The sequence below is a fragment of the Montipora capricornis genome, chromosome 1, assembly GCF_036669925.1.
Source record: "Montipora capricornis isolate CH-2021 chromosome 1, ASM3666992v2, whole genome shotgun sequence".
In the NCBI taxonomy this organism is placed as follows: domain Eukaryota; kingdom Metazoa; phylum Cnidaria; class Anthozoa; order Scleractinia; family Acroporidae; genus Montipora; species Montipora capricornis.
In genome coordinates, this window is record NC_090883.1 from 41,862,877 (window position 1) to 41,877,587 (window position 14,711).

A 14,711-nucleotide genomic window follows, 5' to 3' on the forward strand; every position below is an offset into this window, starting at 1 on the left:
CAGAGCAGAAGGATCTGGAAAAGGACCGTAAAACCATGCATAACATTCGCCTGGGCGAGCTCATCCGGGAACATTCAAATGATGCTAAACTAATTGTCCTCACGCTTCCGGTACCAAAAATAGAGATGACGTCCCCTCTGTTGTACATGAGCTGGCTGGAAGTGTTGTCAGCGGCTTCACCCCCTGTGCTGTTGGTCCGCGGAAATCAACAGAGCGTATTAACCTTTTACAGTTAGTACAATCGTTGGTAATACATCCTTCGATACCTTGTTAAGGTTTTGATAATTTTTTAATGCCCCATTTTTCAATTTTTTCATTAGTACGCCAAATCTAGAAACAGTGGTTCAAATTTCACACTGGTTCAAATTTGAGCTCACCAAATTATTAATCAGGCGACTAGGGTAGTTTTCAGTTGTGTAGAGCGAGTTTCAATTGAGCGTCGTAAAACCAAAACCAAAGTAATTACTTTGGCCAATCAAAAAGGACGGAGACGAATTTGATTACACGTAGCCGACACAAAGCGCGGGAAAATGCGCACGCGCTAGCCACGATTGGTTTTGCTTTCACTTCTGATTGGTTGAAAAAGTGGCGCGAGAACTTTGAACCAGTCACTGAGTGAAGTAATTATAAACCAAAGCAATTCGCTAATTACTTTCGACACTCAATTGAAAACCGCTCCATCAAGAGACGTTTAGGAGAAAACAACACCGTACGGAAAAAAGTGGGTGAGGGACGGGCTATAGTTTCCCCAACCCCTCCCTCTCCGTGGCCCCTGTGAGGCTGTTCTAACTCTAAGATGGCATTGATGGCAAGAGAACTGAAAAGGGCCTGAAGTCTTGTAGCAATTTGAACCACTGATAATTATTTAGTGATTAAGTATGACCATAGAAAGGGACCTTACTTTTTTTGCAAGTCGTGGGATGCGGTCTCTTATCATAGGTGGATGATAAAAAACTAGGAGTTTGTTAGAGCAGTTTTCAAATGACTGCCGAAACTAATTACGCGATTGAAGTTGCTACGCTTGGTGATTGGTTTAAAAATCTCGGGCGAGTTTATCAACCAATGAGGAGGAAAACCAAAACCAACAGCTACTTGCACGCACGATTTTCCCGCGCTTTGAGCAAGTTACACGCAACTGCTACGAATTTGTATTGGTTCATTGCGCTGTTTGTACCTGCTGTGATTGGTCGAAGTAATTGAAAATCGCCCTATAGTACAGATTGTTGTGTGATTGGTCTAGACATTGAAGTTAAAGGGGATTTAGCCAAAACTGGCAACCAAATCAATCAAAACTTGAAACATTAAAGGAAGGTTTGAATAAAACAGCAAATCTAAAAAGAGGCAGGAATGGGCAAAATTGGAGATTAAAATGAATTGTGATTGGGGTTTTTGAAAACTCTTCAGCCTGACAGTTTTTCAAAGGTGATCTCTGTTGTTTCTAACATTAATTATGTCTGCTCGACAGACAGTTTTTCCTCACGAAGTAATTGGTTTGTGCTGTTAAAAAGTAATTTCTGAGTTACCGTTAAGTTGTATGGCAAGAAGGGGCGAGCGAATGGTAAAACGAAACAAAATGAAGTGAACTGCCGTGACACAGTCCCTTTAAACGATTCTTCATTTTTCTCCTTTGTCGACGAGAAAAAAATAATTTTCACCCACATTTGAAATCTCGGTTCTCTGGAACGCACAGAATTTTTTACATTACTATAACATTAACTTTATTGAATGTTAAGTATTTAATATATGTATGCCTATCGATAATTGTAATTTTGTCTTGCAAGATATAAATGGGTTTACCTCTTTGTAAAAATGCAAGATAACTGAATTATTAACAGTAACGGCACGTTTCTGGCCCTCAATTTAAATTCAAACTTTGTAATTTTGGATCCTGAAAAACAGGTTATTTACTGCGCCTTTCAATAACATGCGGACTCTTAAAAGTCGGAAGCTGGGAGGAGCCGCCGAACATTTGATTGACGGTAGCGAAAAACGCATTTGTCGGTTGACCTTTGAATTTAAGAGTCCGCATGTTATTGAAAGGCGCAGTAAATTGTATTGAAATTTTAAAAGGACTGGAGACAATTCGAAGTAATATGAAACGAAATGACTCTTAATAAAAAAATACAGTGGATAGTTCATCATCGTAATTTTTGTTAACATGGAGTTTTCTACTGTCGGCTTAGTTTTTTAATCAACGTCAAGAACAGGTGCAACGTTTAATGTTATCATAGTAGAGGACAGACCCCATTTGTTCAAAGGCCGTTTAACTTTATCCGATGGATACGCCACTATCCAGAGTGTTAAGTATATTCCATGTTAAACTATCACGGTTAGCCAAGATTTTCGTGCATGCCTTTACTTAGATGTGCTTAGAGTGGGCATATTCGCGGTTATACGCGAGCAAATACTGAAATCTTTGCACAGATTGAGACTGTAAGATGATGCGGACTTATCCACTGGATAAAGTTATGTAGCCTTTGAACTACCGGGGCCAGAATTACAATAGATATGCCCTAGAGTGATTTTCATAGAATCTCGGAAGATATTTAACAATTATTCCTTGAGCCCGCCTTGGATACGAGATGGTAAATAGCCAACAAGGCGCGTAGCGCCGAGTTTGCTGTTATCAACGTATCCAACAAGTCCGAATGAAATAATAATTTCATTAAATTCTCAACCTTCGTTTTTGCTAAATTATATTTAAGTTTAAGAAACACCGGAAAGTGAATTTATGCTGAGCTACATCTGCCGCATTCATTTCCATATAAGGCCAAATGCAGGTATAATAGCTGGTAACCAAGATCCCGTGAACCAATGGGAAAGCTAGAATTGCATTATCCAAGGTTGAGAATTTAAGAACATGGATTATTCATGTTTACTTTCACATTTTGTTGTGATTTCCTCGGTTAATCTATGCCCTAGTTTATTTTGGTGTTACTGTTTTCATCAATCGGTGATAACCATTCCTCACCTGAAAGTGAAACAGATTTTACCCTGGCTAACCTCAGACGATTTTAGCGCCCTCAATGGTCTGGCTAACACCAGACGGTTAGGGGCGCTTTTGTAGGTGTGGATGAGTTTAGCCCGAGTTTTACTAGAGTTTTCCGCCGTTTTCCTTAAATTGGCATCTTTCAAAAAGTTTCCCTTGCCAATTGCATCCGTTCCTTGGTTTTAATTGGTCAGTTTGAGATGTTTGCTTTGTGTACTGGTCTTCGAAGGGTCACTCTACGGCAGCCTTTATTGTTCTTACACTGCGAACAGTACCACAGTATAATGTTTACGTAGTATTTTTCAGTAATAATTTTGAGATGGTTGAAATTTTGAAAGAAACAATTTCCTTAATTAAACATTAGCGTTGCATATATTTTTTCTTCGTATAAACTGGCCGCGAAAATGCATTTTTTTTTTTCGGCGAGACAGGATTGAGTTCCATTCCCACCCATCCTACTTTCACACCTCCAACTTGCCCTTGAAGAATAACCGTAGGACAACAATTTTATGCAAACCATTAGGATTTGGGTGAAAATGGGCGACAAACATTTTAGCATGTGGAAAACTGAGACGGTCATTTTGGAACTTGAGTTTGGCCGTTCTTTCCAGTTGCTGATAGACCCAGGCGGCTGTAGGGACGAGTTTTTTGGTCGAAGCAGTTATATGCGGAGATAACAAGACAATCGATCATTTTGGACAGAGCGGAGATTACCAGTCCGATACACAGTTCCGCTTCGAAATTACTAATTGAACTTGTGCCTCGATAAACCCAGGACTGAGCTGGCACAATTTATCTCCTACCTTTCAAGCTATGTTGAGATTAATTAACCCCTTCCCACGCAAGGCCCGACGGTTGAAACTGTCGATCTGTGCCTGTCTTCAAAATTACACGAACTTGTTGACCGTAAAATGTCTACATAATGTACCGCATTATTAAATAGCGGTCAATAAGTTATTCGTTCGTCTTTGTGCTGTTGAGAGACCAACCACCTTCGCTCTCTCTAAAGGAACATTTTTTATGTCCGTGTAAACGAAGCTAGTTGGACTACTTAGCACAAAGACAAGGGAATAATTTCTTCGTAAGTGGTTTGAACAATGTTTGAACCCAGGAGTCTTATCATAATTAAGTAAAGTACGATCAACCGGGTGAGTGTAGTCCTGAGAAGGACTTTTTGAGATGACATTGCTTGACGTTTGGACAACCTGAGCGGAAGTCATTTTCAGAGTCAAGTGATTTGTGTAACGTCAGTAGGTACATCTACGACCGGAGGTTTTATAGTATCTACTGACGTTACACAAATCACTTGACTCTGAAGATGACTTCACTCAGGTTGTCGAATCGTCAGTCAGTGTCATCTCAAACAGTCCTTCTCAGGACTACACTCACCCGGACGATCGTACTTTTCTTAATTATGAATAATTTCTTGAGCGCCGTGTATGAATATATTATGTATCAGGCGCTTCTTCTAATGCTCTAAAAGGACCGCATGAACGCAAAATTGTTTCTGACCGATCACATAAATGAACGAAGTTATTGTATCGCATTGTATCGTAAGATTGAGATGCCCTTTCTAGTTTAAAAGGAAAAGAACTCCTTATTCAAGTTACTGCTGCCACAGGGTTTTGGGCCAAAACCCGAGGAGGCAACCTTGAAGTCACCGCGTAAAAAGGGATAAATTTATAAATTGGTAGATATTGTCGGGGAAATGCATCTCGATTTGTTCAACCGGGCGCGCAAGGTGGTATCGGTATTACCTAAACGGGCGTGCAAGTGGTATTGGCATTGTTCTACACGACCGAGGTGTTTTGGGAACTCGCACGAAGAACCAAAGCTCTGTTCGGGTTAGCGACTGAAACATGAAACATTCAAGCAGATCTGATGCAAAGCGAGTTGCCTGGCTCGGAAATTGATTTTGTCCGGACTCAAATCAGAAAGACGGACGAGCGACGATTTGTCAGACGCAAATCGGAAACAGGGGCGACATGTTCAGCATATCATATAAACATAACTCCGTTTCCTTTCATACTATCTTAAGCGTGGGCAGGTGTAGTGAAAACTATTACTACTGTAATCATGTTGTTCGAGGATTGACCACTGACTGCAAAGGGTGATGGGCCAGCCGGATTTTTTTGACACGAGGTATTTTTATCATGCCAGTCCCCTCGTTACCACTTCTTGTCCCTGGATATCCGAGGAAAAAGTTAGGAAAACACTTTGGTCGAACATTTTGTTTGGGTACTGAAAATGGACGACTGTACATTCCGGGGGTCGAAACTTTAGAAGTCCGATCCACCAGTTAATTTTTCTTCCTTCAGCTGTATCTCCCATCAGCCTTTGCGCTAATTAGTAGTGGCTTTGGCTTTTCTGTTCTTTCGTCTGAGGTTGGTTGTGAAATCTTCTTCCATCTTTTCTTGTATTGTTCTTCTTGACCTTTCCATCGGTGTCGTCAAGTTCTATAGTAACTGACGTCTTCGGTTTACCACATTATTATTTTGGAAAGTCCAAGCAGAATCTGAGGTGTTGTCGATTTGCAGATGACCCCTGCGGTAGAGAATCCTCCGGCCCAAGAAGAGGCAAATGCTGAAGGTAAGAATATCTTAATTTATCTTCCTGCTAAAAGCGACCTATGATAGTTAAAAGAATATTTGATTCGTTTAACATTTCTAACTTCTAAACAAAGTGTCGGTTGGGAGTTTTCCTTCATTACTTATTTTAAGAATGTGACGCCATTTTGTGAATTATCGTTGGGCGACACCGTAAGCGTCGTGCATGGAACGGTGAAATGATATTAAATTTAGCACAACGGTAATAACCAGGAAAGAGTCCAAGATCATGAAAATGTGCCTCTTGCCTCGAGAAGTCTTGTTGAAGCTCACAAAACCGACATTGTTACTCCCGCTGCTGTTCGAACACGTGTTTATACTCAGTCCCATAACGGTGTCTGTCACCAAATTGCCATTACATTGGTCGTTTTACCTTTCTTCCGTTATTCCGTTTTATAGTCGGAGTGTTAAACTATTAACAAACTTGAAAGAACCAAAATTTGATTGACTTGCGTTGACTTGTTAATTTTAATTTACAGTGTCTCCGGTTGGTGCCCTACAGCGCTAGAAGATTAGACACTTTAATAAAGTTCCTTTCCTTTCCTTTTTTTCCTTTTAATAAACTTGACACAATTTTTGCCAAGTGTTGTTTACTTTCAAAATTATGCATACTTTTCAAACAGTAGCCTCCTTTTATGAATAGTGTAAGGTGACAAAAAATTGCTGGATGATGTGATAGCCCTTATTATTTGGCCGTGGTTTATTGTTAGTTATTGAATCACAGCAGGAAAAAGCTCTAGACATTTACACGGGATACATTTTGAAGGTATAAGAGTCAACATGATTAGACATAGGACTTAATTTGTAGTATATGCTGGATATGGATTTGTTAACATTATGTCCTCAAATTCCTTGCAGTTGTTCAGGGCTCAAATTTAATGGTAACCTGTTAACCAACAGATAGTACTTTTCAACCTTTGATTTGACAAAAGTACACCCCAACTATAACCCTACATGGTTAATAAATAAATTTTCTTACGTATTTAAATTATGCTTGAGAAGATTTAATGATCTTTTGACAAATAAATGTTAATTTTTAAGAAAGGCTGATGGATTATTTTCGTCAGGGTTCAAGCTACGCTTTAAAGTCCTTGAAAAGCCCTGGAATTGAATTTTGGATTTCAAGGGTTCTTGTAAACCACTTGAAAAAAAGGATTTGGTGGGAAACTGCTTGAAATTTCCTTGAATATTTGCTTGGGTGAAAGTTGTTGAGATTGCATCATACAAGTTAAAGAAGCATTTCAAAAAATGAGCCCAAATATGACTATTTGGGAAAGGTTAAATGCAAAAAATAAAATGTTGGTGTGTGCACTTAACTCGCAGGACGTGAGAGAGAATATCAAGGTAGGCTTAAGCTTTGCAGTGAAGAAAACACATTGCGACAGACTTGCATGTACGCTGTTCAAAATGATCTGGATAAGGCCATATCTATGGAAGCTTCGGAGGTTTCACCAACATCACTGTTGTAGAAACTGCAATATTTGTGTTCCACCGCTGACGTCAGAAACACCCGCTATTGTTTTCACCGCAAGTGAATCCTGCAGAGAAAATTTCATTTTTTGCTCGAAATATTTCGAACTGGCCAAAATAAATAGAAAAACGTTAACTTAAGTGATGCATAAAAAAGTCATATCTTTTGGTTTACATACCCTTGACATTTATCTCTCTTATCTACTCTCTTTTATGTTATTACAATGCAATTTGTTGGGTACAATAATGTGGTTGTTGTTCATAGTTTCCAGCTCGTTTAAGTCATGAGTAAGTTTAAGTTTGTTTTCCATTTTACATAGTCATCTCTGGAACCGAAAGTGATAGTGACGATGAAGTTCCAGAATTGGAGGAAGGAGATGCTGGACAGCCAAGTATAGCCAGTGATATAGCTGCAGCAGCTGGTCTGACTGAAGAGCTTGGTAGCAAAGCTAAACAAAGCCGTAGTGAAAAGAAGGCTCGAAAGGCAATGTCAAAACTTGGACTGAAAAGTGTATCAGGAGTTAAAAGAGTTACAATAAGAAAATCCAAAAATATTTTGTTTGTCATCAACAAGCCAGATGTATATAAAAGTCCAGCATCAGACACTTTTATTGTGTTTGGTGAAGCCAAGGTATGTCCACTGTTTATGTATTTCAGTATCAACAGAATGTCTAACATTCATTACCAGTACTTGGAGGAAAAATGCGACAACAACAATGTAAAGCTGAATTGTGAGCTTGGGGGAAAAAGGAATTGCAACAAAGTCTATCATAATTCAATTGAGACAATAATAATACTGTATGGTTGTGATAACAACATCCTTCTGAACTGGACACTAGTTAAAAACCAACCTTGTGATGATTTGGATAATATTTGCAAGTTGTTAACTGTTTGGACAAAGAGAAAATCACTACTGTTATTACGAAGCAGCCTACATTAACGAGTAAAATGTACAGAGTAGAATCTACAAGTATCACTCTTTGGGGGGGAAAAGGTTAATTTGTGGTATTTTGTGCCCTATGACGATAAAGATGCCTTATGGTGAGGAGTGTCTGCCTGGTTTGGAGGCCTGCTTTCCTTTGTCTGTGTTTGTTGTCTGTTTGTCATCATTGTATTCCCTTGCATACACTACCACATTATGTTGTTTGTTGTGTGTTGACGTCCATACATGGCTGACAATCCAGGTATGATGTGGTCCACTGATCTAGAGATTATGAGATCTGAGGGCACGGAATAATTTATGTATTAATTTGTTGTTGTCAGGAAATAGTATTGTTGCTGCATGTACTGTATTTATAGAGTGTTGCACAGGATTCCCAAGTTGGGAAATTGCCCTTTGCTCTGTCATTTAACTGAAAAATTCAGCAATGTTTACATCTAAAGAATAAATAACATTGATTTTAGATAATCAGTTCTGTTTTAATATTATTGTAGATCGAAGATCTAAGCCAGCAAGCTCAAGTGCAGGTAAGATCTTTCTTTTCTGGCTTGATACCCATCCAGCAGGGTTTACAAGTGTTTTTGTAGTACCTTGGGTTGTTTGTGAAGTGGGAACCTAATGCATTCCTTACTATAGTGCTATCATCTTAAGCTGTCAGGGGACTAAGGTAAATTGATTTAAACAGAGTATAGATTGTTTTCAATGTCACACAACAAAAAATAAAACTAATTCCAAACCTTTCAATGAAAAACGCCAAGAAAATGAAATGTTATGAAAGACTAATACATACATAATTTCTCAAAGTCTCAAGTCTGTGTGTTTTTTTTAATTTTAATAGATTTCTTCGCAATAATTATTTGCAAATACCATATTTACCCGTGTATAAGTCGACCTTTTATGGCCTAAAAAAGAAGCTCCAAAAATCGCCCTCTAATTATACACAGGTCAAAGATTTAGAGCCAAGTTCCAGCTAAATAATTTATTCCAAATTAACATAATAGTGTTGTCTTGGGCATAATGAACGCAGTGGACGAAAGACTTAAGCAATTCCAGTTGAGATGAAAGAGGATTTGTCCAACTCTAAATGTTGAAGATACTCAAGCACAAATATGAAATAGACACTGGAAATTTTCGTTTTCCAAAGGCAGAAAGCTCTAAAAGGCATTTCTGTTTCTTCAAATAAAATGTGATCGTTCAGCAGCTTAGTACCCTGGCACAATACCTTGTGTTTGCGTGCAAGCATCGTCACTCGTGTTGCCTGAAAATCCTGGTTGGTAGTGATTGTTTTTTATTCTTTATAAGAACCTGGCTGATTTAAATGTTTTTGCAAACTTCGTATTGTTCGGTTTGAGTTTTGTGTTTTTTCGTGTGAGAAATTATAAGTCAAGGACCAATTAAACCTTGCACATTTCACATCGTTTTTGAAGTTATTTTCAAAGATTGACTCCTGCTTCTGTGGTGTTGTGCTTACGACCGGTATCCTCTAAAGGCCTTTATCCTTGAACAATGAAACAGGTACATACATGTTCGATTTTCTGAGAACGTTTGCGACACTCAAGGACAAAATGCCCGCATCTACAACAACTGCTGAACCACAAAACTATTAAGCGCTTGAGGCCCTGTTTATTTTGTGAATCCACAGTTCCAGAAATCGAAGAATACAAGATTAGTATCCCATGAACATTTAACAAAAAAATTGAGAAATTGCTTTTTTTGCCATCAAAAAGGGAGGGGTCGACTTATACATGGGTAAATACGGTAGTAGTCTCTATGTTGATGTTTTTCAGTGCTCACAGAAAGACCGTTGTATCTGTAATGAATGCGATCCTGTGGGTACATGTAAATAAAGATATGATGATGATGTAGTACACCATTTTTTAGTTATTGGCTGAAACGTCTCGCAAAACTTGTAAGAGTTTTGTATGGAGGAGCTATTTTGGTGTACCAATAACACCAAAATGGTCGCCGTACATCAACATCAACAAAAACATTTTGGAAGTCGCTTTGCCATGAAAGTGCGTTCTTTTCACTCATGAACTGGTACACATATGCATGAACACAATCAAGACTTGAAATGTTGCAAAGGTTGAAAGTTAACAGGAAAGGCCTTGGTTTTCCAACTGAGCAGCCAATTTCTTGGTTCATGTATCATGCAAGGCAAAAGTTGGAAATACAAAATGCTGTATTTTCAAAACAATATGCTACAGCTCTAAGAACATGTGAACAGATTTAAGTAAAGATTACATTCTAGGTAGGGCAGGGAAAAATTGTGCAATTTTCTTTTAGAATTAAATGATATCATGTGAAAACAATATATTGTTGCAAAATTGCCAATAACTTTCCCCCCTCAATTATGACTCCTTAAAATGAAGGTAAGGGTCCTAGTCAACAACGCAAATGTTTTTATTTATATACAGTATGGGCAACTATGGAAGACTTTTCAGGTTACATGACCTTCAGACTGCAAAGGAAAGCGAGAAACTGTGAAATTCATTGTTCAGTGCAATGCCCTAATAACAATCAATGCTACGTGTAATAATGAGAGTCTCGTTTATGTCAAACTATCTTGTTCTCCTGAGCCATCTGGAAGCATCAATGTTTTACGTCTCACCCATTGCAAGATTCTTACAACAAAGTGAGAGTGGAGAAGCGATTGGACCAGTCATAACTTTAAAGCAAACAAAAAACAGAAAATAATATCACTCTCTAAACCAAACAAAGCTCATATTATGCGATGAAAATGTCATTCAGGACTTAATTGCATGATGATGGTAAACTACAATGAAATATTCCTGAATTTAGATTGCTGTACGAGGATTCTTTGATGTCATGGCTTATGGATCAAAGAAACATAACCTAGTGACAAGAAAATCTTGTGCTTGTTAAAATGCAAACTTCTCTGTTGCAGGCTGCTGAAAAGTTTAAGGCTCCTCAACCCACTTCTGTTATCCCTGAGGCAAAAGCAGCTGCAATTGAACACGAAGAAGAATCGGAAGAAGAGGAGGTACAGAAAACTTGAAGCATGTCTGGTATTGACTCGGTTGACTGAGGGGCTGCATAAATTGACCCAAACCCAACTGTGTCCCTCTGTATCTTAAAAAGCTTTAAAAACATCAATAATTCGTTTGCATAAAACTAGTGGTTGTGAAAGGAGCAGAAAGGTGGATGGCAGTCGTTTTGGGGAGTTGGAGGTCACCTTGGTAACATAGACTGAGCCACAGGCCACCACTAAAAAATAAGCCAGTGTTTGCAAAGAACGCCTATCCCATTTTAAGCCAACAAACAAATTAAGCCAAGGCACGTCACCGCAGCGTTTGTAAACCTCTAAGAAACACCTCCACAACCTTTATGCAGTGACAGCATTGCGTTGGTTTTAAGGTAAGCTAAATCATGGTTACTTTCATTTTAAATTGATTTAATTTTCACAGGTTAATGAGACTGGTGTGGAAGAAAATGACATTGAACTCGTTATGCAGCAAGCTAATGTATCTAGATCTAAGGTAAGCCTCTGTTTGTGGAATATTCCACAAGTTGTTTCATGCAGCTGTAGTTCATTTGAAACCTCAACTTCAAGTAATGTATGTGTCGTCAGATTTGTTGTTCTCAATTTAATTCATTTATCTTGCCCTTTGCAGGCTGTCATGGCTTTGAGAAACAATGACAATGATATAGTTAATGCCATTATGGTAGGTATTCTTATATCGAGGTTTTCAATGATTTTCTTTTGGACAGTCTTAAATTTCCTGTGTGCTTAGAAGTATTCTTATATGGTAGTGCATTTGCAAGAAGTTTTTGAGCAGGTTTTCCTCCCTGCCGATGTCCCTTTTTTTAGTCACTATTATTCTGTGTTAATTGCATTTATTTGGCACAAGGTACTGTATTCGTTGCATTATCAGCAACTAATGTCCAGATCACATCAAAGAAGTTTTCTAGTTGTGACTTTGTGGGTGAATAAGTAGGGAGCTAAGCAACGACGACGGCAACGAGAACGTCACATATCTGTATATAAATGTAATGGGCAAAAACAAAAACATGCGTTTTTTTTATATTTGTCCATTTCTTTGCTGTCATCAGCAATTCAACGACGTGAAATAGCCAAATTTGAAGTTTTATGGACAATGTCAGTACCTGGAGATAAATTTTCATTTTCTCCCCTAAATTAAGCGTGACTCATAACGGTTTCATTCTTGAGGGATTGCAACACCAATAGTCGCGAAATGATCACAAAAGTGCGAATTAATATTTTGAGATGACTTTCTTCTTGCTGTTCTTTAGAGTGGGGGGTGGTAGGATGCACCCCTCAACCTTTGGCTTAGTCCTTTTCTTTGCTGTTGTTTCTTAAAGGGAAAGTACGGTCTAGAAAAAGTTTCTCTAAATATCCAAGATGGCGCTCTCCAAGTCACGAAAGAGGCAACTTCAAAGTGCTCTTGTCACATTTTAACAGGGAACTGGTCAAAACGGCAATTTTAGTAATTCCTGGGGAAAAGTTTTCGTAATGACGTGTTATGACGTAGCAATAGTCAACAAACGTGTTCGACCTTACCAAGTTCTTCGATCCACAATCACTTCCTCATTTTTGTGTGACCTTTCTGCTTCGAGAAATTCAAATGTAAGATGAACTATGGTAAACGGTCTTGTGGTTCAATAGGTAGTAGGCCATTTAGGCTATAAGTGAGACAGAAGTTCAAGTCACTTAATACTTATAGATTTTCTAGTCAATCAAACTAGGCGGCAAAAATCAGCCAGAGCAAATGTAAACAAGACAAAAACCTTGAACATGCGACAAAGAAATATTCGACAAGCGTACCTTTTTCACTTTCTTCCTTCAGCGACAGCCGTCTTCGATGCTTTAGCAAACGTATTTGTTTGCTTTACACGGGGAAGCGTTTAATTTAGAATAAGCCGACGAAACTTTCAGATGTTGCTCAATACACGGAGCAAGGCTTTTTCACATCAACAATTACCGCTGTTGGGGTATACCCTTTCGAGGGGGATGAAACTAGACGCATGTCTAAACTTGAGAACACATATAAGAAAAAAACCGAAGCTTACACCGGAAAATTGAAATTTAGAGAACAGTTGACCGGCGAAAATAAAACGTGGATGAATTCCTCAAATGTGAAAATCTGACTGCTATATCAAGGCTGCTGCCTAAGAAAATAAAAGGGGCCCTCAGAGCTAAACGCTGAGAACTTAGGAGCCCAACATATGAAGTGAAAGGTGTTGCTGTGAAAAATTAAGGCGCCCAGAGTTATTCTTTGGGAGCCTCAGGCTACCGGGCTCCTGTTAGGCAACAGCTTGTATTTTGTCTGTTCGGGTTTGTCATTTTACCAAGGAGGACTGCAAGGTATATGAATATTGCAATTGCTCTTGGTGACATTCGCTTCATGCGGAAATCTCAGTCAAATAGTCCAAGTTATCATTATATTGGAGCGAGAAAACTGAATCAAGCCATATATAGACGACTTTCATTGTTATGCGCTAATAAACGTAACTTGAAATGTGGTTAAATTTTGTTAGCAGTATAGAAACTACTGAAACGATTTACTCTTACCATTTGATGGAAATAATTATATAAACCGATCGTTTGTTTTCAAGTTGTAACAGGGATCTCGTAGAAAGCCACGGTAGACGGATTAAACTTGATTTCCAGGCATTTATTTCAAAGCAATGAGCGCGGGATAGCACCGCAAGCTCTCTTTCGCTTTGTAAAACTCCTGCATATAACTCACATATAAAACCCTGTTTAACGACCACGAGGTAAATCTGTTCAGAGGTGGAGCCAGTATCAAGACAATTTAGCCTCTGGATTAAGATTCAAGTCTACAAAGTATTCCTCTCCTCGCCTGTGTTTTTCTTCTTTTCATCAAGTACCTTTAGTCTTCCGGAGAAATCCTTGACTATTGCTACGTCATAGCCTCGTTTGCATACACAAGAACAAAGATGGTGGATTTCCATTTAAATTTGCCCATTTTTGAAGCGTTATTGTTGGCTATTTCAACAAATTTAGTCCAAATGAGTGCTCAAGTATGACAATACAAGTAAAGAACTTTAGATTCAGATAAACTTTTTCTAGAGCGTACTTTCCCTTTAAGAGAACTTTACCCTTTGCTCTTGCTTTTACTGTGTAGGTCGCTATGGAGGAGGCTAATATTGTCATTTTTAGATATAAGTGAATGAATTTTGTTTTTCCCTTTCAGGAGCTGACAATGTAATAACCTGTGGCACTTTTTAAGATTATTATCTACTTTTGCTCTGTACAGAATTTTGATCAAACTTTGCCTTTATTGTCAAAACCTCAAATGGAGTGGAAGATGTATAAAGTTGAAGTTAAAATTTCTGCTTGTTTTGATTCATTCTTTTACAATAGACGAAAGAGCCGCTAAAAACAGGTCCCTCAGTTAAATATTACAAATATTGGTAACTTCTATTTTGCTATGGGTATGTGTAGTCGGTCGTACAGTTGGTTTGTGTTAATTTTCAAACGTGGTGCTTAAGATTTGTTTGATGAACTTCCAGTCTGACACAACAAACGCAAACAAGAATCATAATCAGGGCAACCGTATCTCCACTGCCTCCATTTAACTAAACAATTTTTTTTTCTCCATGGTGGTGTAGTAAATCAATCCGCATAAAATAGGCCATTAATTTTGCGACAGTTGGAAATTTTCACTGAAGGACATCAAACTTAACGAATTGTTTCAGT

The 14,711-nt window shown here is 38.4% G+C and overlaps 2 protein-coding genes across 4 annotated transcripts in view; both read left to right on the plus strand.

The window, feature by feature from the left end:
* Positions 1–3,362, plus strand: part of LOC138044585 (solute carrier family 12 member 2-like) — a 19,876-nt gene extending 16,514 nt beyond the window's left edge. For all 3 annotated transcript variants that reach the window (XM_068891075.1, XM_068891061.1, XM_068891067.1), the window contains one exon: positions 1–3,362. This exon is cut by the window's left edge and continues 951 nt beyond it. In XM_068891075.1, the coding sequence (XP_068747176.1) occupies positions 1–236 (236 nt within the window). In that variant the 3' untranslated portion in view covers positions 237–3,362.
* Positions 3,363–5,299: 1,937 nt separating this feature from the next.
* LOC138044623 (nascent polypeptide-associated complex subunit alpha-like) lies at positions 5,300–14,343 on the plus strand. Its single transcript, XM_068891092.1, has 8 exons — positions 5,300–5,373; positions 5,527–5,578; positions 7,386–7,696; positions 8,500–8,532; positions 10,914–11,009; positions 11,434–11,505; positions 11,641–11,691; positions 14,206–14,343. The coding sequence occupies exons 2-8, from the start codon at positions 5,527–5,529 to the stop codon at positions 14,218–14,220; spliced, it is 630 nt and encodes a 209-aa protein (XP_068747193.1). The 5' UTR covers positions 5,300–5,373; the 3' UTR covers positions 14,221–14,343.
* Positions 14,344–14,711: the final 368 nt, after the last annotated feature.